At 47.6% G+C, this 25,095-nt stretch overlaps 1 protein-coding gene across 8 annotated transcripts in view; it reads right to left on the bottom strand.

Moving 5' to 3' along the window:
* The window catches only part of SHOC1 (shortage in chiasmata 1), a 310,818-nt gene that overhangs the window by 209,064 nt on the left and 76,659 nt on the right, over positions 1–25,095 (bottom strand). For all 8 annotated transcript variants that reach the window (XM_083179518.1, XM_083179550.1, XM_083179508.1 and 5 more), the window contains one exon: positions 1,456–1,537. In XM_083179518.1, the coding sequence (XP_083035644.1) occupies positions 1,456–1,537 (82 nt within the window). The remainder of the gene's footprint in view (positions 1–1,455; positions 1,538–25,095) is intronic.

Genomic DNA, 25,095 nt, shown 5'->3' with positions numbered 1-25,095 from the left:
ACAGTGAATTAATTATTCACCAGCTGCTCGCACACAGCACTGCAGGTGGGGGGCGTGGGACGGCAGGCCGTCGTCACACCCATGGGAACGTCCAGCATTTGATTGGCGTTCCCATGAAAACGCAGGGCATTTTCATGGTGATTTGAGCTGCCCATTCGCTTCCTGCACAGGGCGCTTGCAGATGTAAGATACCAGAGAGAAATCATTCAATGATTGGCGACCATCGAATGATTTCCTCCCCGGACGCAAGCTGCAAATGGATGTTTATGGAAAACATCCATTTGCATGCGTGCTGGGAAACTCGGCTTGGGAGGGGGGGGGGGGGCAGATGGTCAGGCGGGTGGCGTTTGGTTGACTCGCAAAGCTTCAAATTTCCCAGCTTTGTGAATCAACCTGTAAATAATGCCCACATTGTTTAAGAGAATCCTGTATAAGTGTATTCAGAACCTTTGTTTGTAACAATAGGATGTCAACAAAACTTTAGCAAAATTAAAATTTTGAATATGCACTGCTTAATAGTACCCTGTCTCTGCAAATAATTTACACAAGATATTTCTTTCAGTTCATTTCACCTTTACTTTACAATGTGTTTGCAGGTGGAGACCAAATAAGTTGATAGATATTGTAGGACAAATTTCTCTTTTGGATAGGTTGCCATTTCAATCCTTCTTAGATGGACAAAACCATGTGCACTGCCGGTGGGGCAGATGTAAAATGTGCAGAGAGAATTAGATTTGGGTGAGTTATTTTGTTTCTGTGCAGGGTAAATACTGGCTACTTTATTTTTACACTGCAATATATACCTCACTTTGAAGTAAAACCCAACCAAAATCTAATTGCCCCACATGCAGTGCACATGTCTTTGTCCATCTAAGAAGGATTTTGTCAGAAAGAGTGAACTAGAATAAGGCCCATAGTTTTGATTAAGTTCAGTACTACAGTATAGTGGCAAGGAAATGCAAGCCTGTCAAAATAGGTGTGGAAATGGCCAAATAAACATTTGTTATTTATCATAATAACCTTTAATGTCTACCTTATATATAACATGTTTTTTTAAATTTTATATAACAAATGTGAGCGACGCTGTCATTTTAGTGGATATTTTGCACATCTCTCACAGAGAGGTTGGCACTTAAAGGGTTAAATATGTATTGGATTCGACTTGTAAGTCTAGTAGGCCTGATTTACATTTCCAAGTTGATGTTGACGTGTCATTTTGCGCTGTACGCATTTATATGCTATTATTATTATTTTTTTAATTCATATGACACAGCCTAATAAGTGTAACTGTACAAATGCATGTTTTATATTTAGATATACTGTGCACATAGCACTAACAGTAATAATTCACACGCAAAAATCCACAGAGATGTTGCTCTAACCTGAAGCAGCTCATCATTTCACATACAGTACATCTTACAGACAAATCCTGTAATATTTTCTGGCAATGTGTACCTCTTCTGCACTTGGAGACAGCAGATGGAACTCCTCCAACAAGATTTTTGGCTCCAAATGTTTCTCTGTTGATGTGTCCATTCTACAAAATGATGTGAAATGGCATTACATATAATGTGTCTATTTTATTTAATTGTCTTTGACAATGGTTAACAAGAGCATTTGCTGAATAACTTTCCACTCAAGCAACAAAACAAAGATGATTTGTATGTACTTTGGCAACTAAGGTCAGCTATTCTTAGGAAAATTGAGGATTATGCTTCATCAAAGGCGGATTGGGACTGCTATCCAGCCCGGGGCCCAGGGGTGGTGGTTGCTGGTGGGGGCAGATGGGGGGGTGGGGTGCTGGCGGCGGGGGGTATGTAATTGGAAGGGGGTGTAGGCGGGGTGTATGTAGTGTGGGGATGCGGGGGGGCAGGCGCTGATGTAATGCCGGGGGGAGCTGGGCGGCGGCGGTGCTTTTAATGCGGGGCGGGGGGGCTCACCTGCTCTTTTCTGCTGCCTCCAGGGGGACGGGAGTTGGGAGCCCGCTGCCGCCGCACATGGATGTCCATGGGAAGTGCTGTGTGCTATAGCGCATCCGCAGCAGCCCTCCTGTGGCCATTTTGGATGTGGGCAAAGTGCCCAGATAGTCCAGGGGGGAGCGCGACCGGCCCGTTTTTACGGAGTTGTGGGCCGGCCCACCGGGAAATGGCCCATTTTACAGGTGGGCAAATCCGCCCCTGTGCTTCATGACTAAGACTGGATTAACCTGTCTGGCAGATCTAAGCAGAGTACTGATAAAAGCAACATAAACCTACTGCAGTAGTTCCCAAACTTTTTAGCATCAGGGAACACTATAGTATCAGATTATATCCATGGCACCCTTAGGCCAACAGTTTATTATTGGGAAACTAAGAAACAAAATATGAATTCAATAAATTATGTTCAAATTTTTAGGCTTAATTATGTAGTGAGAGACAAGATTAGCTTCTGTGTATGCCATATTTTATGACTAGCAACCACAAGCACTGGTTTTGCCTATTATTTATTTATTTGCAGTTTCTTATATAGCGCAGCAGATTCCGTTGCGCTTTACAATAGTAATATCATATGGGCCATGATTAATTTCAATTGTTCCGGGACTTCCGGTTCCGGCTTGATGGAGTGAGGAGCTCCGTCTTGAAGCTCCGTCACCCGCCCCGACTAAAGATACCGTTAATCGGCTCCTGGAGCCTCTTCACTCCCCTCACCCCTCCTCGACATCCCTCTCACCCGCAGCAAGCGATGGAGAGATCTCCGAACCAGACGGAGACGCCGGCGCACTACGCGTCGCAGCAAGCCCAGCAACCACGTGCAGAACGCCGCAGGACAGCAGAGGACATGCTGCCAGCAGATAACGGGGACAGAGAGCTCCCAGCGTTTAAAAAGGCTGCCGGAGGTGAAAACCTACCAAGGAAAAACGTGAGTCAGGGCCAAGACGCCCCTGTAACTTATAATGATGTAGTGGAAGCCATCAATGCTGCCATGGCGCCATTACTCAACAAGGCAGTCCATGACATAACGCAACAACTGCAGCAGCTCTCTCATAGAGTGTCCATAAATGAACAACAGCTCAGCACTATTACACATGAGGTCTCAGATATTCAAAGGGACATTAAAAGGCTAAATACTGAGAACTATCAGCTGTGGAACCGGGTGGAGGACCTGGAGAACAGGTCACGCAGACATAACATTAGACTGGTGGGCCTGCCCGAATCCATTAAGGGCCCGGCTTTGGCACAATTCGTACGCAATACACTGCCCTCCCTGTTAAAAATTGAGGAAGCATGCCGCGACATGGTCGTGGAGAGAGTACACAGAGTAGGCCCACCGCCCACCCCCTCCAGACCAAGACCTAGGGTCACCTTGTTTAAATGTATGAACTACCTCCATAAGGTTGAAATTTGGACGGCCTCGCGGAAGATCAAAGACCTGATATGGGAAGGACACAAACTGCATGTCTTTCAAGATTACTCAGCAGAGTTATCAAAAATGAGGAAAGCTTTCTCCCCTGTATGCACAAAATTAGCCAATGAAGGACGCAGATTTGGACTCATGTACCCTGCAAAACTGCGCATTTATGATGGATCCACGTACAAAGATTTTTCTACTCCTAAAGACGCCGAAGCATACCTACGAGAAATGGCCCACATGGCTTCTGCCTCATCCGCAGATATCACCGACACAGCTCCTTGAATTTTCTTCAATCCTCTCAGGAAAATGAACATTGAAGTCTCTCAGCATCATTAACACTCCCCCCCCCCCACTCCCCTTTGTTCGAGACTATGGACGGCGTACTGCATATTACAGTGAAACCCTCTCCCCCCCCCCCCCTCCCTGATACTACTTCCTTGCGGCAAACCCTGCTGTCCCAGAACTGTCGAACCCAGCTCGGACACATACGAGACTTACCTCCCCACTGGGAGAAACTAACAGCTACCCCAGATATGTGACACACAGCTATCAAGACAAGATGGATAGCCCTAGTGAAAAGAAATTACTAATGCTTCACTGCTGAAACAACACTTCTCCTTATTGCAATAGAGAAGATGGTGAACCCCCCCCCCTATACCCTTAACCTCACTTACCCCAGTACCCCCCCTCCCCCATTCTTCCCTCCCTTCCCCTCACCCACACCCACCCCCCTCCTCCCCCCCCCCCTCCCCTCCCCTTAACAAGTTTAAGCGGGGCGGAAAGATGGAGCTGACTGCTGGTCACAGGCTCCAGTTGATTGTTAGTTGGTTAAAGATTTACGGAAGAGCTGTTTTGATGCAAAAACATCAAGACATGATAAGTTTGCTTTTAGCAATAATATTTAGTTTATTGATAAGCTATCTTCTACATTTCTCTGTCTCTATCTCTATTTCTATCTCTATACTCTTCTCACTCCCTCCCCCCCTCTTCCCCTCTCCCTCCCAATATGATATGTTTGCGCAAAAGATGACTGGGTATGTATCTGGTATTCAAGATGAATACTATTACTGGGATGGCGGAGGCCAAAAATTCGCACTCTGTGATGAGCCATGCCTGACTTGACCATATGTTCGTGGAACGTCGGGGGCATAAATTCCCCAATGAAGCGTAGGAAACTACTACTCTATTTAAACAAAAATAATGTTGATCTAGCTCTTTTACAGGAAACGCATCTGACAGCTCCTGAGACCATGAAACTACAAATGCTGGGGTGGTCCGTAGTGGCGTCATCCCCTTATAACTCCAAAGCACGGGGAGTAGTGATATTGGCCAGACGTACACTAGCGATGGAAATTCTAGAGACCAAGACAGACGACAAGGGAAGGTACGTGGTGGCATCTGTCTGCATAGCCGGCAAACAATACACTTTAGCAAATGTTTACGCTCCCACACCATATTCAAAACACTTTTTTCGCTCCATAATAGCCATACTGACTCCATACACAGACAAAAACCTTATATTAGGAGGTGATTTTAACATCGTCATGTCCAACACCCTAGACAGGTCCTCTCAAAGGCGCACACCTGTACACACACCGAGAGTGGGCCTTGCCTTACTCCAAGAATCATTACAGGTGGTCGATGTTTGGAGGGCTCACCACCCCCTAGACAGAGACTACACCTGTCTCTCATCAGCCCACGACACACTCTCCCGCATCGATTACATATTCTTATCCTTAACTATTTTCCCTTTCTCAACAAAATCCTTGATAGCACCAATAGTTCTCTCAGATCATGCCATGGTGACAACGTATCTCCACATCCCAGATGAATCTAGTGCTGGCAGAGTGTGGAGATTTCCCTCCAGATTCTGCAAATCACAAAAATTTCAAAATATGCTGGAAACAGAAATTCAAAATTATTGCACAGACAATGCGGAGATGGCAGCATCAAACCCCTCCCTCTTCTGGATGGCCCTAAAACCAGTATTACGGGGATCTATGATATCATATACTGCAGCAGCCAATAAAACATATGCAAAAAAATACATAGACTTACAAACAGCACTAACTACAGCCTTCCAAGCATATACGACCTCCCCCTCCCCAGCACTCAAACAAACGTATCTTTTAGCAAAAACACATCTAGATGAATACCTAGCGGAAATGGGCGATAAATACCTCTTCAACGTCCACTACAAATTCCACCGCTTTGGAAACAAAGTAGGATCCCTATTGTCAAAATTACTTAAGGGAACATACAAGCCCGCAGTGGTACACCCTCTACGTAGATCAGATGGGTCAATGACCAATTCCAACGCTCAGATAGCACAAACAATGCATAAATTTTATGAACAACTTTATTCCACCTCCATCTCAGAGGGAATCCAAACACTCCCTTCGGCTAGACAAAATACCCAATCCCCTCCAAACAGTGGGTGGGACTCCATTCCCTTCCCAACCCTAACAACAGAAATGTCCACCTCCCTCTCAAAAAATATTACTGAGGAAGAAGTCGCACTCGCTATAAAATCTCTCAAAGCAGGAAAGGCCCCGGGCCCTGACGGATATAGCGGAGAATTTTACAAACTTCTCGCCCCCACTCTTACTCCCATACTTACAAAGCCCTCAATGACATGCAAAAAAACCACAATCCACCACTACACTTCAATTCAGCCACGCTGAAAATCCTCCCCAAAACCAGGCAGAGATCTCACACTCCCAGCATCCTATTGCCCCATATCATTACTGAATCTAGATTACAAACTGATGGCCAAAATACTAGCAACCCGACTAAAAGACATCATGCCATATATAATTCACCAAGACCAAACAGGGTTCATAGCAGGAAGACACTCGGCGGTAAATGTAAGAAAAGTCATAGCAGCTCTGGTGGCCTCGAAATCCTCCCCCCCTCATATTCATACCGCAATTCTAACTCTTGATGCCGAAAAGGCTTTTGATCTCATAGAATGGCCACATTTATACAATACCTTAGTCAAATTCGGATTCCCAACACAATTCATCAAAAACATCCAACTACTATACAAAAACCCCCAAACCCCGCATTGCGTGTAATGGATTCTTATCAGACCCCTTCGTTATTGAAAAAGGCACAAGACAGGGATGTCCACTTTCACCCTTGTTGTTCGCTATAGCGCTGGAACCGCTAGCAATGATGCTGAGGTCCTCAGATATATATAGAGGTATAAGGGTGGGTGAGGCAGAACTGAAAGTCGCACTATTCGCCGATGACATGCTCCTGTTTATATCTGACCCCTTAGTCTCTATCCCTGAAATTTTAAGGCTCATAGCCTTGTTTGGAGGCAAAGCGGGATACAAAATTAACATTAGTAAATCAGAGCTGTTACCACTAAACATCCCACAACACGATATTTCAACCCTAATCACGCAAACTCAATTAAAAATCACCCACTCCCACTTTAAATACCTTGGAATACTGGTCCCAAAATCTCCCTCGGATGTATACCGTCTGAATTTCACGACAGTTATAAATAATATCATCACCAAACTAGACGGATGGCACAATCTCCCAGTCTCCTTAATGGGACGCATAGCAATAATAAAAAATATAATCTTCCCTAAAATTCTTTATGTAATGCAGCTTCTACCCTACGCAATAACCAGGGGGGATGACCAAAAGCTAAAGAAAGCCATTACAAGGTTTGTCTGGCAGGGGAAAAAACCCAAAATCGCCTATGCCAAAATGGCTATGACTAAAGAGGAGGGAGGCTCAGGCTTACCAGACTTGCCCGCCTATTCTCTATCCATACTTATGAGATACGCAGCGGATTGGCTACTAGGCCAAAACAACTATACAGATCGTACACTAGATGCACAATTTTTTCATCCATATTCACCAAACGCACTACTCCATACCAAAAAGAATCTGGTCCCACCTGAGATTCTAGGCCACCCACTATTTCATGACACATATATGAGCTGGGTAACACTTAACAAGAAGCTAAAGACACCCCATGAAGCTACTCCTTATGTTCACCTTTGGGGAAATCCCTCTTTCATTCCCTCACTACACAATACTGCATACCTCCAGTGGAGGGAGAGTGGACTGTCTTCCGCAAATCAAATCTTTGACCCAGGGGGTGTAGTCCTTCCGTTTCATGATCTGAGAGAACGCTTCCGCCTACCAAATTCAAATTTTTTTATGTACCTACAATCCAGACATTATATACAAACCTTGCATCTAACTAACAACACACAGTCACCTCTGATAGGGATATTGGGAGTCTTGAAAAGATGGGAGACTCGACCATATAAACTCAAGCAGATATACACACTAATAGTTGATGCCCCATCCACTACACTCATGACACGGCTGGCAGACAGATGGCACCACGATGTAGAAGATATTAAGACAGTAACAGACCTCACCAGTAACTATTTATCTACAATGAAGGTTTTACATTCAGCCTACCTACAGGAAGTTCATTTTAGAACCCTTCACAGGGCATATATGCCACCGAGCGTCAGGGCACACTTTGTACCCAACGAAGAGGGACGATGCCCAAAGTGTGACATGCGATCTGCATCCTTGATTCATTGTCTCTGGGACTGTCATAAGATAAAAAAATACTGGAATAAGGTTTTTGAATTTATAAATCTAAGGCTGCAAATCAAAATCGCACTTAACCCAGCAGCATGCCTATGCGCTAACTTCACGGGGTGGGAAGACATGGCTCAGTACAGAGAAGCGATCCCATTACTCATAATCATGTTCACCATATCCAAGAAACTGATACTAAAACATTGGACAACCAAAGCTAGTCCAAGGTTGGGTGATCTGCACAGAATGGTGGTTCAACAGATGTATTATGACCGGAAGCACCTTACCGAGCCACCCCGCGCTAGTACCTCCCGTTTTCAAAGAAAATGGGGAAGATATATCCACACACTAGACCCAGACACCCAATCAAAGATTTACAAGTATGCTGAGTTTCAGTCATGGTCTATGGACAGACAGACTACGGTAGCAAATATAGATTAGTATGTCCAAACAAATAATCTCATTAATGAGAGCTGACTCAATCATCAAACCTGCACATGAGTCCCCCGACCACTATCGACCACTATCCGCGACTAAGATAGTCTTGGCTTTCCAAAAGCTTTCCCGCAAATCCCGAGGCACTTGAAAGGGCCGCTCCAACCCAGATTCTAGAAAATACAGAAATAGACCCAGCAATCAAAATACCTCCCCTCCCCCCTCTCCCCCCCCCCTCTTTCCCTTTATCTACTTCTACTTATTTCTGCTCTCTTTCTAAATCTTTCAATATAAGGTAGATGCCGATGATTATGTATGTTTAGTTCTGAGTATAAGTAGGACAACACACCTATTTACCAGGTAGAACCGTTTATTGTCTAGGTTCATTGACCCACCCGGGTCAAATTTCGGGACTGAAAGCTTGAGTAGTAAGCTCTTTATTCAGATTAATTGAAAAAGAAGACACCTGTGACCCGTGATGGGAAATGTCCGAATTCTTGGCATACTTGTATCACTCCTGGACTCGGACTATATGATAACACAAGTTGTTCCTCTTGAAGCAAAGGAGGCATCAGATTTGTATATCGCTCATTGTTTATTGTCTATTGATATAATTATCATTAATATACACTTGTGAATATGTATACATTGAAATAACAATAAATTGTTTATCAAAAAAAAAAAAAATTTCAATTGTTCCTGGACTACCAACCCAAGGCACCCCTGCAAGGGTTCCAAGGCACCCCAGGGTGCCACGGCACACAGTTTGGGAACCACTGTCCAGGGGAAGTGGGGACCCCCCCAAAGAAGGGGTCCCCTCTCCAGAATTGACCTGCCCATGCTGAAGCCCGGGGCTGTCCTCGATGCCCCTGGGTGGTGGGCATCGAGCTGATTATAGTAAAAAGTCCCAGCAAGCCAGCACCGCATGCAGGGACTTGGAGAAGCACAAGTCCCAGTATGTGGGGCAATAAAGGGCCTGCTGGGACTAGTAGTGCCCCAGCAGTACAAATAGTTAAAAAAATACACAGACACACGTACAGTAAAAGTTGAATACACACAGAGCCCATTCATTCCAACTCACCTTCCTTGATAGAAGTTTGGTCTCTTTCCCCAGTAGAATACATAGTGGGGTATCAGCCAGGGGGGGGGGGGGGAGTGATGCGACTGCCGCCGCAGCTTCGCTCCACCGGGGGTGGGTGGATGCGGCATAGTGTACAGATGGACCTGGGTCTCGCTCTTGCAGGGGATGGCGGAAGATTCGTGCGGGGCAGCCCTTACAACGGGGCTCCCCCCGGGTCTCCGCCGCCTCGCCGACGGTTGCCCCAGGTCCCTGCCGCCTCGCCGCACCCCCCCCCCCCTAACCCTGTCCGTCTCCCTGAAGCGGAGACGGACAGGGTTCCTGTCCCCCCGCCAACGGGAAACTGAGAGCAGCGTCTCCCTCCACGGGGGTGTGTTTGAGATGCGGCAATGGCCGCAGCGGCTCTCCATGGGGGGGGGGGGGCTCCTCCCATTTGGCCGCCCTCCAGTGGCCGGCACCCTAGGCAAATGCCTAAGGCTGACTTATGGTGGTGCCGACCCTGTCTGTAGAAGCAAACTATACTCACCAAGCTGATATTCAGGGCTTCTCCAGACCACCTTCACAATGCTGTCCGGTATCTGGGGGCGGGTTTGTTTACATCCGGACCTCCGGCCCCCCAGACTAGGACTTAGCCCCGCCCACCAGCCAATCATTGTCCGGCATGTGGGTGTTCTGGCTTGCTAGGACTTGTAGTGCCACAGCAATACACAATAGTTTTTCTAATTTTTTACACTATAATCAGCTCGATGCCCACCCAGAAGCATCGAGGACATACCAGGCTTCAGCATGGGCAGGTAAGTTCTGGAGGGGGGGGGAACCCTTCTTTAGGGGGATCCCCACTTGCTCAGGACCCCTGCCCATGCTGACCAGTCAGGGGTAGAATGCTTTGGCCGGGGGACTTGTATAAAAATAAATGGTATACATAACTTATGACCAGGCGCTGATGTGTTCGAGTGGCTTGTTTTGCCTTTCCACCATTAATTGGTCGATGGTAACATGTGGGAGGGAATATCAAATATAGTGAAGTACGGTTAGGACTGGGGAAGTGACCTGCATGACTCTAGAGAGGAGCGCCGGGAGGTGAAGGATCTGATACCTGTAATTTGCCCCGGGACAATCTCACATGCGCAAAAGAACTGTTAATCAGTTCCAACACCTCTGGTAATTCTCCACATCTTCTTGAGTCTAACCAGTGTGTGTGTCCCCCCCCCCCCCCCCCCCCCCCCCCCCCCATTTGGATTGCAATTATTGTTGTGTGAAAGATTTTATGTACCGGAATTTTAATTCATCTTTACATTGCTGGTTACAATCTGTTTGTGATTTACCAGAAAAAACTTTGTGTCTGTATATTAGTATTGTTGACTTAAACCGTACTTCACTATATTTGATATTCCCTCTCACATGTTACCATCGACCAATTAATGGTGGAAAGGCAAAACAAGACACTCGAACACATCAGCGCCTGGTCATAAGTTATGTATACCATTTTTTTCTGTACCTAAGCTTGTGAGGGATTTAAAGGGGAAAAACCCTCTCTACATCACTAGATAGGCTGCTGTGCGCACGGTTGGGGAGCACCAAATTGTATTGTAGACTTGTATAAAAGTCTCCCCCCAGCTATGGCATTACCCTGCTGGCTGGTTGGGCCCGGTGCTAGTTCTTGAAATACGTTGGATCCCTACTCATTTTGTTCCCTGTATTTTGGGAACCAGGACCGGCTCTTGAGCCAGGTGCTGGTTTTATAAAATCCTGGGGACCCCTATTTGTTTTGTCCCGTAATTTTATGAAACTAGGAGCGGCTCTTTGAGCCCGGGGCTGGTTATGCTCAGGAGGGGGGACCCAACGACGTTTTTTTTTTTTCCGACTTTTTTTTTTTAACGCTTTTTTACACCAGAACCACGCACAGATCACAATGATCTGTGCATGGTTCAGACAAATTCGCCAGTCAGAACCTGGTCTATTTGTTTTGCTATTTTTAGTAAACTTTACTAATGGGAAAACTTTATTAATGGAAAAAAAAATCTGGATGCGATTTTTAGTGTTACTAAAAATACCACCTTTAGAATGTGTGAATTTGCGGCAAAAACTGTGATATTTTTTTGCCGCAAATCGCATCCTATAAAATGTGCGATCTTCGGAAAATGACGAAAAAAGGGGATTTTGGTCCTACCTGTAAAATCCTTTTTTCTGAATCCATGGTGGACACTGGGACAGTGGGGTGTGGGTGGAGCTTCAGCTACAGGCACCAAGAAGATTGACAATCTTTTTCGTGCAGCCCAGGCTCCTCCTCCTCCACGCCCCCTACAGGCTTCAGTTTGTTCAACAGCTTATCCGCAAGGAACAGGAAGAGGAAGAGAAAAGAAAAAAGCAAACCTAGCTACCGTGGAAGTGTAAGGTTCCAGAGGGTGAAGTATATACCCACTCATTGCAGATTAGTGCGTTAGGGTGGGCGCCCAGTGTCCACCATGGATTCAGAAAAAAGGATTTTACAGGTAGGACCAAAATCCCCTTTTTTCTATCATACCAATGGTGGTCACTGGGACAGTGGGACGTCCCAAAGCTGTCCCTTTACGGGAGGGGACGCACCTGAGCTGCACTGAGGACACGGCGCCCAAAAGCAGAGTCTGCTGAGGCGAACGTGTCGAATTGGTAAAATTTGATAAAGGTATGTGGTGAAGACCAAGTGGCTGCGCGACACAACTGTTCTGCAGAGGCTCCCTGGTGAGCTGCCCAACTAACCCCAACCGAACGGGTGGAGTGGGCCCTGATGGAAGAAGGGACTGGCTTATTTGAGGATAAATAAGCCTGCTTGATTGTTAGCCGCAGCCAGCGAGCCAAGGTCTGCTTTGTTGCAGGCCAACCTCGCTTGTTAGCATCATATAAGACAAACAACGTTTCAGTCTTACGAATGCTTTGTGTTCTGGAAACATAAACTTTCAGAGATCTCACAACATCTAGAGAAAAAAGTTCCAAAGAGTCCTTCCAACGGGGAAAACGCAGGTACAACAATGTCCTGATTAATATGGAACTTGGACACAACTTTTGGTAGGAACTCCCTACGGGTCCGCAAAAACTGCCCTGTCCTGATGGAACACTAAATAAGGAGAAGCATGAGACAGGGCCGATAAGTCTGAAACTCGCCTGGCCGAGGCTATTGCTAACAGAAAAACAACCTTCCATGTTAGCCATCTGAGATCTATCGACTCAAGCGGTTCAAACGGGGGATGTTGTAGAGCCGATAAAACCACGGTTAGATCCCATGGTTGGATTGGGGGTGTAAAGGGGGGCTGAATGTGGAGGACCCCCTGCAAGAATGTACGGACTGCCATCCGTGTGGCCAGTTTCCTTTGGAACAGTATAGAAAGGGCCGACACCTGAACCTTTAAAGAAGATAGTTTGAGGCCTAAATCGAGGCCTGTTTGCAAAAAGGCCAGGATTCTGTCTAAGCTAAACTCCCGCGGGGGGAGCCTTCTTTCAGCGCACCAGTCGAAAAAGGCATTCCATACTCTATAATAGACTCTGGAGGAGGCTGGTTTTCTTGCCGCGATCATGGTCTTAATGACCGGTAAGGAGAACCCCTTTGCTCTTAGAACTTCCGTCTCAAGAGCCACGCCGTCAAGGAGAGGCTGTGCAGGTTGGGGTGAAGGCATGGTCCTTGTGACAGCAAGTCTGGACGGGCTGGTAGAATCCAAGGAGGTTGAATGGACATTTCCTGAAGGTCTGTGTACCAGGCCCTTTGAGGCCAATTGGGAGCCAGAAGAATTGCTGTGGCTTGCTCCTGCTTGAGGCGCCTGATGATTCTTGGAAGAAGGGCTACTGGAGGGAATATGTAAATTAGGGAGAATGGCCATGGGGCTGAGAGCGCGTCCACTAGGTAAGCTTGTGGATCTCTGGTGCGAGCCCCGTAACACTGGAGCTTTTTGTTTGATCTCGAGGCCATGAGATCTATTTGTGGGAGTCCCCACCTGGCGACCAGCTCCTGGAAGACTTCTTCGTTGAGAGCCCATTCACCTGACTGGATGTCCTGCCGACTTAAAAAAGTCGGCCTCCCAATTCTGGATCCCGGGAATGTGGACCGCTGATAAGGCCATCAGATGGCGTTCTGCCCAACTGAGGATCGAGGATACCTCCCTCATTGCCGCTGAACTCCTGGTCCCTCCCTGGTGGTTGACGTATGCCACCGCTGTGGCATTGTCTGATTGAATCTTCACTGGTCTGGAGTGAACCAGTGGTCCTGCACTCTGTAGAGCCCTGAGGATCGCCCTTAGTTCTAGTATGTTTATACATAAACACCGTCCCTGGAAGGAGTGTTCTGCCAAGACCGCCCCCCAAACTCTGAGGCTGGCGTCCGTTGTCAGGATCATCCATTGGGGGATGACAAACTGGCGCCCCTTTTGTAGGTTGTGTGGAATAATCCACCAATTTAGGGATAGGCGGGTCTGCCTGGATAGAACAAAGGTCTGAGATTTCAGATTTGTTCTGGAGCGATTCCAGTGGCCTAGCATCTCCCTCTGGAGCTGACGGGAGTGGAACTGGGCAAATTCTGCCATGTCGAAGCATGACACCAGTTTTCCTAGGACTTTCATGCATTGATGCACTGAGACCCTGCGCTGTTTTAGAAAGAGCTTTTAGAAGGTCTCTTAGAGCCACTCTTTTGTCCTCCGGTAGGAAGACCCTTTGGGCCCTGGTGTCTATCAAGGCTCCCAGGTGCACCATCCTTTGAGATGGGTTTGTGGTGGACTTCCTCCAATTTATGAGCCACCCGTGCCTCTGGAGGAGGGACACTGTGAGCTTGAGGTGCCTTTGGAGTGTCTCTTGTGACTGGGCTAAGATCAGGAGGTCATCCAGATATGGCAACAGACGCACCCCCTGGGTCCTGAGTGCTGCTGCCATTACAGCCATGATCTTTGTAAAGATCCTCGGGGCTGTTGATAATCCGAAAGGCAGTGCAACAAACTGGTAGTGGCAGTCCCTGATCGCGAAACGGAGGAAGCGCTGGCTGTCTGCCCTTATTGGTACATGCAGGTAAGCATCCTGGATGTCCAGGGATGCTAGGAAGTCCCCTGGTTCCAGGGCCTGAAGGATGGACCTGAGAGACTCCATCCTGAACCTGGGCACTTTGAGATACTCGTTTAGTCCCTTTAGATTGAGGATGGGTCTGTAAGATCCATCCGGCTTCCCTACCAGGAACAGGCTTGAGTAGAAACCTGTCCCTCGCTGAGAAGGCGGGACCTGTATTATCACCCCTGCTGTTAGTAGGGAGCTTACAGAGCCGGACAATGCCCTTGCTTTCTCCGGGTCTAGGGGGGTGCCTGTTGTGAAGAACCGAGCTGGAGGGCGACCCTGAAAGGAGAGGGAGTATCCCTGAGTAATTATGGTGTTCACCCACCTGTCGGTGGATGTGGCTTGCCAAATCTCGGCAAATGACAACAGGCGACTGCCCACCGGTAAGCCCTGGTGAGCCGCCTCCCCCTCATGCTGCGGGCTTGTCTGACTGCTTAGGGGCCTGACGGCGTCCTGCCCAGGACTGCTTTGGCTTGGAGGCCGAAGAGCGCTTTGCAGAGGGCTGAGCTCTCGATGCGGGCTGACCCCTGGGCCTCCCCTGAGGTCGGAAGGACCGAAAGGACTGGGATCTTGGCTTTGTTGGTGCCGAGGGCAAAAAAGCCGTCTTGGACGTGGCTATTGTGGTTACAATTTTGTCCAACTCGGGGCCAAAAAGGACCTCGCCTATGAAAGGCAAGGCTTCAAGGGCCCTTTTTGACTCGGAATCAGCGTTCCATGTACGCAGCCAGAGAGCGCGCCGAGCTGCTACTGATGAGGCTGAAATTTTAGATGACAACGCAGCTGCATCCACTGCTGCCTCCTCTAAATATGTGGCGCCCTCTCTGATTAGGTCCACTGTGGACAGCAATTCAGAGCGCCGGGTACCTGAGGTAATTTGATCCTGCAGGCTGTCTGCCCATGCGCCTATAGCCTTTGCAACCCATGCCGAGGCCATGGCCGGTCTGGCTGAGACTCCTGCATTAGTGAATACTGCCTTGAGGCAGTGTTCAATCTTCCTATCAGTGGGATCCTTAAGAGAAGCCACTGTAGGTATGGGGAGAGTGGTTGCCTTTACCAGGCGAGCCACATGTGCATCTACCAGTGGGGGAGTCTCCCACTTCTGCCGGTCTGCCTGCGCAAACGGGAAGAAAGAAATAAGGCGCTTGGACACCAGGAACTTTTTGTTCGGGTGCTGCCATGCTTCTGACAAAACCTCCTCTAAATCTGAATTTGAAGGGAAGATGGCTAATTCCTTCTTCTTCTTTTTTGAAGTGAAGGGCGTCAGGTGCTGAGGCTTGTGAGTCCTCTATGTTAAGGGACATCCTAACTGCTTTTACTAAAGAATCCACCCTGGTTTGGGTCATTCTTTCCTCCTTATCAGGATCCTCTGTGTCGACATCATCATCTGTGTCGACCATGTCCTGGTCACCTATGTCGTCACCAGAATCTGAGTTATGGGCTACCACTGGAGCCTGAGCTCTGCGCTTAGGTGGAGCCCTCAAACCTGACTGTAAGGATGCCGACACCTGAACTAAATCCTGAATGGTGGAGGAGAAACCCTGCACCCAGGCAGGTTCAGGAATAACAGTGGGCTGTGGCTGTGGAGGTTGCTGAGCAGACTCCCTGGATGCAGCTAACTGTGAAGCTAACTCTTTTATGGCAGATGAAAGAGTGGAAGCCCAACTGGGCTCCACTGCCTGTGGGATTGAGGGGCCCCCAAGCGGGTCCTGTGCAGAGCAGCGCTCACACATACCAGCCTGGTACTGCACAGAGGAATAATTTTCCTTACATTCTGTACATGTGTACACATGCAGCTTAGGAGCTTCCCTGACAGGCTTAGCTTTGGAAGGCTTCTGTGACATACTCTCACAGAATCCTCAAACACACTAATGCAATGAAACAAATAACACAGTGTATAATATCACCCTCTGACACAGAAAAAAGTATTCAGATGGGGGACAGATAACAAGACACGATACTCTCTGACCAGCGCTAATATAGTGTGGTACAGAGGGCTGCTGAAAACCTGGTCCTGTAGCGTGTAGAGGAGCAGGAAACCTGGTGCGCTTCTCCCACAGTGAAGTCCTGTAATGGCGCTTACTGTACGCTGCGTGGGCGTGGAGAAGCTGAGCTCAGGCGGGAAACAGTGACTGTGCCCGCTCTGAGAGTGGAGGCGGGGAGCTGTGGATCCGACCCGCCTCCCCTGGAACCAACAGCGCCCTGCGCCAAAATGGCGCTCCACAGCGCGGCACCCTGGTGGTCTAGTGGCCGCGCAGAAACAACTGGGTGCCACTGCCAGGATCACCAGGCTGCACCATGCCCTGGTGACATATGCTGCTAGCGGTGTGTGCCGCGAACGGCTGTCCCTCAGAGGGACCCGCTTACCTGTGGGTGGGCGCAGCTTCCTCCGTGTCGTGAGGAAAAAACGGCAGGTCTGGCTGTAAAAGTCAGCGTGCCGTCTCCAGCCACAGGGGAGCAGCGCTGCTGACGCAGGCTGTCTCCCAATTGTAAAAAAAAAATAAGTAAAAAATAATATAAAAGTCTGACAGGGCACGGAGCCCTGTCCCTTGATACCTGTGCCTTGAGGCACCAAGAAAAAACTGAAGCCTGTAGGGGGCGTGGAGGAGGAGGAGCCTGGGCTGCACGAAAAAGATTGTCAATCTTCTTGGTGCCTGTAGCTGAAGCTCCACCCACACCCCACTGTCCCAGTGACCACCATTGGTATGATAGAAAAACTGCAGATTTTGCGAAAAAAATATTGCAAAAAAAAATATCACACCCTATTAGTTGTCACACCATATGTAGATTTTATACTTAAGCTGGCCATACACCTAAAGACTTATTGTCCAATCTCGCTGATTGGAACACAAATATGGTAATGTCTGAATGGCTGTTTTTGTCAGTTTTCCAGCATTTCCAAGCAAATGGTCACCTGTTAGTTGCTCCCATAAATTAGCAGATTTTTACTCTAACCAGACAGAGTACAATAAATCTTCAGGTGTATGGTCAGCTTTACAGTATATAGATCAGGTGCAAACTTTGGTGCTGATCAGGGCCGGCCTTAGGCATAGGCACACTAGGCAATTGCCTAGGGCATTTGGAATTCCTAGGGGCATCAGCAGCTTCTGCTGATTAAAATGATATGCAGCATGCCTATATTCTGTGTGAGTGAGGCTGTATCTGCATATGAAATAGTTTATTCATGGAAATCACTGTAACATAGCATTCCGTATGCAGGTACAGCCACAGTCGCACACAAAATATAGGCATGCCGCATATCATTTTAATCATCGGAAGCTCCTTGTGTGTGCTGGTCATAACAATGCAAATAAGACGAATTTTCAGCAAAAAAGGCACCCAACGTTAGCAGAAGGGCCAGGAGCTGCATGGCCTATTGAGACAAGATGTACAGTATGAGGAAACATCTGAATCCAAGCAGAGGCAGAGGTCATAGTATTAGCGGCTGTGCGAGTGCGGTCTGCGGGTGGGTTGGTTGTGCAATAGTGTTCGGCATATGTGTAAGGGGCATTATGTGTGTCATGTATAAATGCATTAATAATGTGCGACATATGTGTAACAAGCATTATGTGTGTCATGTGTATAAGGGCATTAATAATGTGCGACATGTGTAATGGGCATTTTGTGTGTCATGTGTATAAGGGCATTAATAATGTGAAACATATGTGTAAGGGGCATTATGTGTGTCATGTGTATGAAGGGCATTAATAAAGGTTGGCATAATGTGTAAGGGGCATTACGGTTATAAGGACATAAAAAGGGATTTTTGTAAGAACTTACCGTTCGAATCCCTTTCTCTGATATGGTCCTGGTGACACAGCTTCACATTGGGATGTAGGAGGGTCCGCAGGAGCCAGGCACCTATCCTAAAGCTTTTGGAGGGTAGGCTCCTCCCCTACTGCATCCCAGATTCCTCAGTTCAATCTTTCAAAGCCACTGGAATACATTAACTCAGTACAAACAACTGCACATATTATATGCACAATTTTAAATTTAACTTTTCAACCAATTATAACATGAAACATCATGAACACTGGCATACTTACTGAGCGTAAGGGAGGGATCGCTGTGTCACCAGGACCATATCAGAGAAAGGGATTCGAACGGTAAGTTCTTACAAAAATCCCTTTTTCTCTTTCAATGGTCCTGGTGACACAGCTTCACATTGGGACGTTCCAGAGCCGGTCCTTTTGGGTGGGTACGCTCAGGTCTGCAGTATTCATCACTGCTCGCCCGAATGATGCGTCCACCGACGCGAACTCATGGAACCTATCGAATTTGGCAAAATTATGAACAGATGACCAAGTGGCAGCGCTGCAAACCTGCTCAGCTGTTGCCCCATGTCGAACCGCCCAAGAGGTGGCAACCGACCTGGTGGTATGCGCATTAATCCTGGCCGGTACAGGCCTACCAACTTTAGTATATGCAAACGCAATAACAGAGCGCAACCACCTAGCAATGGTCTGCTTAGAAGCAGGCCAACTAAGTTTGTGTATGTCATACAAAACCAGTAAAGTATCAGTCTTTCTGACACTCTTAACTCTGTCCACATAAACGCGCAAGACGCGCACAACATCCAAATTCCTCAATTTGTCCCTTTTCCTAACAACCCTCTGGGGGTTGAAACACAGGCAGAACAATCTCCTGATTTAGAAGAAAAGCAGAGACTACTTTTGGTAAAAATCTAGGGGTACTGTCCGAAAGGCAGCCCTATCATCATGACATATAAGGGAGGAATACTTGTAGAACAAAGCAATCAACTCCGATATTTTTTTTTTTTTTTTTTCCTTTTTTCTGCTGACGCCACCGCCAACAAAAATACCAGCTTCCCTGAAAGGAAACTAAGGTCAACCGACCTTAACGGCTCAAAAGGCGCCTCTTTAAGGTACTCCAGAGCCAGAGATAATTCCCCCGGTGCTACTGGTTGGTTGTAGGGAGGTTTCAATAGATAAACCCCCTGCAGGAAGGTCTGTACTTCTGGTTCTAACGCAATCCTTCTTTGGAAAGAAAAATTGACACGGTCGAGATATGTACTCTGAGTGACTGAAGGCCTAACCCAGAGGAAAGGCCCTCCTGTAAAAAACTCCAACAATTTAGCCATTTTAAATCTCGATGTGCGTGACCTCTGTCTTACACACCACCAAATATAGGTCTTCCAGGCCCCAAAATAATTTACAGAAGACACTGACTTTCTGGCTTTCCTCATTGTGTTAACCACCGCCTCTGAGAATCCTATATTCCTCAAAATGGCGTTTTCAACAGTCAGACCGTCAAAATTAATCGAGCTGAATCCAGCTGGTTGAACGGTCCTTGTTTTAGAAGGTCTGACCTCAGAGGTAGACGCCACGAGTCCACAGAGAATCTCTGAAGCCTCGAGTACCAGGATCTCCCTGGCCAATCTGGGGCCACTAAAATTACTGGAATTGTCTGGGCCTGTATTGTTTTCAACTCTCTTGCCAGCATTGGAACTGGCGGAAAATCATAAAGAAGATTCCCCTCCCAGGGGATAGTCATGGCATCCACTGCTTCTGCCAGTGGATCCCACATCCTGTCATACAACCTGGGTACCTGATGGATGAACCTGTATGCCTTCAGGTCCCTATCCGGGGTTTCCCCCTTATTGTAATCTAGTGGAATACTTGTGGATTCAGCCTCCATTTTCCTTCCATCAGTTTCTCCCTGCTCAGGAAGTCGGCCTCTATATTCTCCACTCCTGGTATGAAGATTGCTGATAATGCTAGAACATTCTGTTCCGCCCACAAGAAGATTCGGGACACCTCCCACATGGCCAGATTGCTGTGTGTGCCTCCCTGGTGATTCAGATATGCCACAGCTGTGACCTTGTCGGTCTGAATGCCTAAAAGGGAGCTCTTGTAATCTTTTCTCCCGCCAGAGAAAACCTCTTCCACACAGCCCTCAGTTCCAAGATGTTGATCAGTAAGGCAGACTGTAAAGTATCAGTCTTTTTGCTCTAAAGTGCACAAGCCCTGCAGACGCAGGTCCATGACTACTGCCCCTCATCCTCTGAGACTGGCGTCGGTAGGTTTTGACTACCAACCAGCTCCAGGACTGCAGGGACCGACTCCCCCGAAGGGAATCCACCTCCATCCACCATTTTAGGAAGGATCGAGTTTCTGAAAACAACACCATTTGTTCTGACCTCATGGTCTGAGTGTTCCCTGTCCACTGGGACACTCTAGAGTGGAACCTGGCGAACTGTAACGTCTCGAAAGACGCCACCATCTTCCCCAGCAGTTTGAGGCACCTCCATACTGCTGTGCTCTGAGACCCTAGGATCTCTTGTACCAAGGCAGCCAGATCCCTGGCCTATGCCTCTGGTAGAAACACCCAATGCAACTGGGTATCCAGACCAATCCCCAAGAATTGGAGTCTCTGTGACGGCACCAACTGAGACTTTTGTAAGTTTTAAAAACCAGCCGTGAGCCTGCCAAAAACCCAATGGCTTTTGCCAAGTGACTCTTCAACATGTCTGCTGACTCCGCTCTGAACAGCAGGTCGTCCAAATATGGGATCACAGTGTTTCCCCTCAGTCGAAGCACAGCCGCCATTACATACATTATCTTGGCGAATACCCTTGACGCTGTGGCCAGGCCGAAGTGCAACACCTGGAATTGCAAGTGCATGGTCTCCTATCTCAATAGAACCTGATGTCCTGGGTGAACAGGAACATGAAGGTATGCGTCCTGGACATCCATGAACGCCAAAAATTCTCCCTGGTCCAGGCTACACAGCACTGACCGTAGAGACTCCATTTTGAAATGGTCTACCCACAAATGGATAATTAACGACTTTAAATTGAGAATTGGTCTGAAAGACCCTTCTGGTTTGGACACCCGATACAGAGTGGGATAAAAGCCTTTTTTCCATTCCGCTCTGGGGACCGGGATCACCACACCCTTCTCTAAAAGAGAATGAGCCGCTCCCAAGGGAGCTGTACGGAGCCGAGCCCCTTTTGGTATTGGCGTGGGAATGAATCTTCTTGGAAGAAGACCCTTGAAGGGAATTCTGTAACCCTGGGTTATAATTTCTAACACCCAAGAATCCCGGTCTAACAATGCCCATGCGTCTTTGAACAGTGTCAGATGTCCCCCCATCTTGACCACCGCCGGGCAAAACCCTTGGCAGTCATGCAGACGGTTTGTCCTCTCCTTTGTGTTTGGTTTCTTATGAAAGGAACCAAATTTAGACTTTAGGACCTTTCCCCTGAAGGGCTGTCCTCAGAAAGACGCACCTCCTCTAAGGGAGGGCCGCAAGGCTGGCCTGAAAGCAGAAAGCCTTGATGTCTGCTTGGCTGCAGGGACTGGCAGGACAGTATCAGCAGCAAGTAACAGCTTTCCTTTAAAAGCTATTGTCTCTAAGGCTTTCTTAGACACCTTATCTGCCTCCCAAGCCTTAAGCCAGATCACTCTCCTGGCATTTACAGACACTGTGGAAACTCTGGCAGCCATTTTGAGAGCTTCCTCTCAGACTCCAATACATGCTCTGCAGCCGTTTTTAAGCTTCTCTGCAAGCAATAACACACAAGGGTCAGCGTGTAAAATAGTGCACAAATTTCTGTCCCGCACGATCATGGCCTTAGAGACCCAGGCTGAAATCCTCAGAGGGCGTAGGGTGTATCCCACCCCTTAAAATAATGCTTTGAGGCTACCCTCCAGCTTTTAGTCTGCGGGGTCCTTAAACGCTGCTACCCCTTGTACTGGTAGCACAGTGGCTCCACCTGAGGTCTTGATACACGTGCCACAGAAGCATCTACCACTGGGACTTTTTTCCAGAGGTCAGCATGCACCTCAGGCATGGGGTACAGGCTTAGAAATCTTTTAAGTATCTGAAGCCTTTTATCAGGGGTTTTTCAGGCCCCTTAGCAGGGAGATATCAGATTCTTTACGCTGTCTCATAAAAAAAACAACCTTTGCAGGAGTTTATCCTTCACAGACAAATTTAATGCCTGTTTAACAGCAGTAATAAAATCCTCTACCCCTGAGGCTGAGGACTCTTCAGAAATATCACCCTGATTGGTATGTCTGTGTACTCTCCTTCCTCATCAGCAGCTAATAATGGCACTGAATAAGACCTTTTAGGGGTCCCCACAGAATAACCATAAAACTTGTGCAACAAGTAATTTAAACCTGCTGATTCCCATAGCAGTATCCTGCATGACCAGTAATAAATCAGGATCTGTCTGGGTCCGAGGCACAGAGCTAGGGGACTGCTGAGAGAATGGCACTGGTCTAGGGAAGTTACCAGCCATCACTCTGCCTGTCCAGTAATGCTCCAAAGCATTTTTAGACCTGCCTAGGGCTTGGCCCATGCAAGTTCCGATGTACTACCCTCTGGAGTTCACTCCCCATGGGTTTCACAGCAGCGCATATAAATACATAAGCCCCCCTCAGGGACAATTCTCAGTGTACAACCACTGCAAGCGCTCAATGCATTTAAGGCTCCCTCCCCCAAGACCACAGGCTGTTGCTCAGACCTGATGTTCTCAATAACACGGTCACAGCATTAAATGTACATACATTATATACAGTGTACTCAGTCACTTAGCTTTCTGTAGTCTTCAGAATGGGGAAAGCGAAGCCCAGGAAATCCAATCACTCTGTCAGGATCTGTAAGCCAGCTCAGCTCCGCTGCAAGCGTTCTGAATGGCGCCAAAACAGAGTGAGGGAAGGGATCAAGTCCCTGCTGCTGCGGGGTCTGTGACTTTTGGCGCCAACTACCCCCAGACAGCCGCTCCCATTGTAGGATCTCCTTGTTCCAGTATCTCCCCCTCAGCTGGGGACCACTCGGAACATGCCTGTAACAACACTGCTGTCCTCTCATATCAGGAGCTCAGTGTGTAAGCTCCGCATAAAATGGCCGCCGCCATCACGGAGCGCCTGTCCCCCATGATCCCCACCTAGCGTGAAGCCGGTTTCAGAGCGCTCCGGAGCCCAGGCAGCTTCTTAAAAGAAGCTGTAAGCGCTGCACAGGGAGGCCAGACAGCGTCTCCCATGTGCACAGTGAGCTGACAGGACGCGCTTCTGTCAGCTCCTGCTGCGCTAGCAGTGTGAAGATTCACTAATGAGAATCCTCACACTGTGCCTACCTAGCTAGTGTAAAAGTTAATAAAATAATAAAAACCCTAACTAGCTCTACTCCTTCGGCTGCTCCGGCAGCCCTTTAGAATAGCACCCACTCCAGTGGGCACCTAACACGAACTGAGGAATCTGGGATGCAGTAGGGGAGGAGCCTACCCTCCAAAAGCTTTAGGATAGGTGCCTGGCTCCTGCGGACCCTCCTACATCCCAATGTGAAGCTGTGTCACCAGGACCATTGAAAGAGAAATAATGTGTGTCATGTGTAAGGGGCATTACTGTGTGGTATTATCAGGGGTGCCGAGAGAAAGGGGTAGGGGGTACAAATTACCCAGGCCAAAGCCTGATGGGAGGGCCCAGTGGGGGCCCTGGGCCCCCTCCCCTTAAGTGACAGCAGCAGCTGCAGCTCTTCTCCTCTGCCCAGCACACACTGCTTTGTGCTGGGTTGCAGTGTGGCCATGGAGGTGGTTAAAATACAATATTTTCTCAGGATTTTTTTCTAAGGGTATAATTTGATGAGTAATGTATATAAGGTAAAGTGGTACTACAATGTGATGTAACATGAATAAGGGACACTCTCACATGATATAATGTGAATAAAGTTGCACTACTGTGTGGCATAATTTGAATTTGGGGTAAAATTGTGTGGCCATGCCCCTTCCCAGCAAGAACGCACCCCTATTTGGGCTGCGCACCAAATGTGTGCACTGTTTCTATTTAAAATATTGCAGGTAGGAGCACCAAAATGATGACTGCTATAAAGAGGGTTGATGGTGCTGGGAAAGGGGAGCAGTGTCAGAGGCGGAACTAGTGGCGGTGCTAGGGGGCACCAGCCAAAATCTTGCCTAGGGCATCATTTAGGCTAGGGCCGGCTCTGGTGCTGATCGTAACATCTTTGATCTTAATGTGTATGTATATATTTATTTTCAAACTGTTAAAAAAAATATAGATCTATCTATATATAGGTTTCACATTGGGGTGGGAGGTGCATCCATACAAGATGTATTGCATCCAGAATCCAAAGTAACAGCAATGTTTTTACATACAGATTAACATAACAAAACTATTTTAACCGCCATAGGGACCGTCTTCAATACAAGAACAGCAATTCAGTGAATATTTGTCAGCCATATATAACAAGTAACAAAAATAAAAATAACCTAAGACATATATTCTATCTGAATAGCAACCTGCAGGGAAAATTAACATCAACAGATTATAGGAGTAAAAGTGTGAAGAGGGGATTTGATGAGGGTGGAGGTGCTAGACTGATGTTAATTTATAGTGAGAACAGAGCCGAATTATACTCACCGATAATTCCTTTTTCTTCCTAGAGATCCCATGGCAGCCATAACATTGGGATGTATCCCTTTCCCCATAGATCAGACAGGAGTTTTTTCTCTAGGACCGCCCACCTTGGGTATAACAGCCTCCTCCTCCTTAGCCTCAGTG

This window comes from Crinia signifera, chromosome 1 (assembly GCF_055691185.1).
Source record: "Crinia signifera chromosome 1, ASM5569118v1, whole genome shotgun sequence".
Taxonomy (NCBI): Eukaryota; Metazoa; Chordata; class Amphibia; order Anura; family Myobatrachidae; genus Crinia; species Crinia signifera.
The sequence above is the reverse complement of the archived record's forward strand: the minus strand, read 5'-3'. Positions and strand labels throughout refer to the sequence as shown.